The sequence below is a fragment of the Saprolegnia diclina genome (genome assembly GCF_000281045.1).
Source record: "Saprolegnia diclina VS20 unplaced genomic scaffold supercont1.23, whole genome shotgun sequence".
NCBI lineage: Eukaryota > Oomycota > Saprolegniomycetes > Saprolegniales > Saprolegniaceae > Saprolegnia > Saprolegnia diclina.
In genome coordinates, this window is record NW_008246090.1 from 699,603 (window position 1) to 702,007 (window position 2,405).

The following is a 2,405-nucleotide window of genomic DNA, read 5'->3' on the forward strand; positions in this document are numbered from 1 at the left end:
GGCCGCGATAAGACTCTGATTGGGACGCCAGCGTGGGCGGCGCCCGAGATCTTGCGTGGTGAGCCCAACTACTCGGAAAAGGTGGACGTCTACAGCTTTGCTATGCGTACGTTCCTTGATCAACGACGACGTTCATGACTCATGATGCTCTTCAATTAGTCATGGTGGAGACGATGAACCGCGTCGCGCCGTACGCGGAGCAAGCACACAAGCCGCCGAAAGAGCTCCTAAACGAAATCGCGACGCGCAGCTACCGGCCCCGTATTCTGGACCGCAAACCGTGGCCGCGGACTGTATTGCACCTTCTTGAAGAGTGTTCGTTCAACGACGCGAGTGCCCGCCCAGCATTTTCTGCGATTGTACCCCGCTTGGAAGCGATCGTGGCCGCTTTAGCGCAGACACCCAAGTGACAACACAAGCCCTTTGCACACGGCCATTTCAGCGAGCGTCTTGGTTCAACGTCGTCAACGTCGTTGAACCAAAACATTTTGAAGGCCTGTGCGAAGGCGCTCTGTCAATATATGCTTATGACTATCGTTCAAGGGTTTATTTGCAGCATTACCAAGCTTCCAACATAAATGAGTGGCCTATGATACACAGCTAGCACACACTAGTAATGCGATTGGATTGGTAAAAATTGTGTTGGGCTAGCTATTGGACCCAAGGTGACGCACGTCGACCTTGGTGGATGACATGTGCGCCAAACACGTCGCCTTGTATCGTACCGACTGCGGCGGGCTCCATCGCAGGGACAACTGGGAGGTCAGTGAAAAAGAGCAGAGTCAAGCATACACGTCGCTGGGGCTGTCCCACTGAGGTACACAAAACATGGCAGTCGGCGCTCTTCTGACTCATGCACAAGTAATTGCGGTACATTGGGTATTGGTGAGCGAGCACATGGAACGTGCCGCCGTCGACAAAGCTGCTCGTGGACGTCGTGGGGGCCACGCGACGCCGTCGGCAGAGTGATGTGGTGGCCAAGGCTAGAATGCATCGTTTCTTGAGATCCTGCGTCACTGCGAGCGTAGCCGTTGTCGATAACGACCGGACATTGCGCGGCGGGCGAAGCAGCGGGTACGCAATGCCGACGGCGATGGGAAGCAGGGCAATCGTCGAAATGTAAATGACGCACATGAACGCCGTCTCGATCGTGTTGTTGGGGACGCGAACGATACCCGTCCCCGCCCAAAAATACAAGTCAATGCACACCATCGTGCGCGACTGGAGATACGTCAACGGCCCCGCGAGCACCGACACAGCAAGTGCTGTGGTTGTTGTATCGAGGGCGGCAAAGCGCACAGTCTTAACTTTCTTGAGGAGGGCAGAAGCGACGCCAAGGCCAGCGTATGCAAACCAAAGCGTTCGCGAGAGGTACAATGTCGCAAGGCCAAAAACGACGAGATCATTGACTTGACACACGCGCACCATGCAGCGACTGAGGTAGTCGACACTGCTCACAGTATCCAATAGGAACGCGGCAGCCACGAGCGGGTTGACAAGAATGATACTGGTGGGGTCACCGAGAATGATTTCAAATGATGTCGCGCCGTTCTGAAGGCCATAATCCAACAGGTTGCGCTTCAAGTGGAGATACGCACGGTAGTACCGGACCCACATGAGCCACAGAATGTAGAGTGTGACCAAGACGCGCCCACCAAACTTGGTTGCTCCGTATATGGGCGAAAACAGGGGCAACTGCGACGAGACGTAGATGTCAACGGAGGACGCGGACGCGTTGATCGACCACAACGTCGTATACGCCATGGGGAATCCGAGAAAGACGGACACAAAAACGCCGGAAAAAGCGTTGTCAGGAAGCCTGCCAGCGCCGAGAGCGAGGGCATCCCGGCGGAGATCAATCGAGTAATACTGCGACACCGGCATTTGCACCAGAAATGATGTCGTATCGCCTTGGTTGAGGCTCACGGCGGTGCGCGTGATATCGTATCCAGGCCCGAACGTAACCGAGCGGCCCGGGAGGATGCGCTGACTGTAGTTGTACCCGAACGCCAAAAGAGCATTTGTGCACGCTGTTTGATTCACCCCACAGTCGGTGATCCAGTCGTGGCGGTTTTCAAGTGCCCACGGCAGTGGCTCCGAGATGTACGCCTTCAGTGGCCTACATAGAGTCAAGTCAAGCGCGCCTCGCATGCACGACATGATTGGTGTACATCACAGCGGCGTTTAGACCAAAGAGCAAGCTCGTCGCGATCGATCGTTTATTGAAGCGCACAGTTCGACGCGACCCGGCGGCCGGCTGGACGACCACCGACGCTGGCCGCATAAAGTCTATTGATAGAAAGTGGTGACTTTGCGGAGTGATGACGGTTATCTGTTTTGACTGCGCTGGCAGAAAGTAATCCCAACCACAGAAGCCAGGCAACAGCGAGCGGATATGGTGGGAT

At 55.5% G+C, this 2,405-nt stretch overlaps 2 protein-coding genes across 2 annotated transcripts; one reads left to right on the plus strand and one right to left on the minus strand.

Moving 5' to 3' along the window:
* Positions 1 to 161: 161 nt before the first annotated feature.
* SDRG_08029 (hypothetical protein) lies at positions 162 to 410 on the plus strand (the record flags this gene model as incomplete). Its single annotated transcript, XM_008613897.1, has 1 exon — positions 162 to 410. The coding sequence occupies one exon, from the start codon at positions 162 to 164 to the stop codon at positions 408 to 410; it is 249 nt and encodes an 82-aa protein (XP_008612119.1).
* Positions 411 to 539: 129 nt separating this feature from the next.
* Positions 540 to 2,298, minus strand: SDRG_08030 (hypothetical protein). The gene is made up of 2 exons (XM_008613898.1): positions 2,172 to 2,298; positions 540 to 2,119 (listed from the first exon to the last, which is right to left on the minus strand). The coding sequence occupies exons 1-2, from the start codon at positions 2,282 to 2,284 to the stop codon at positions 652 to 654; spliced, it is 1,581 nt and encodes a 526-aa protein (XP_008612120.1). The 5' UTR covers positions 2,285 to 2,298; the 3' UTR covers positions 540 to 651.
* Positions 2,299 to 2,405: the final 107 nt, after the last annotated feature.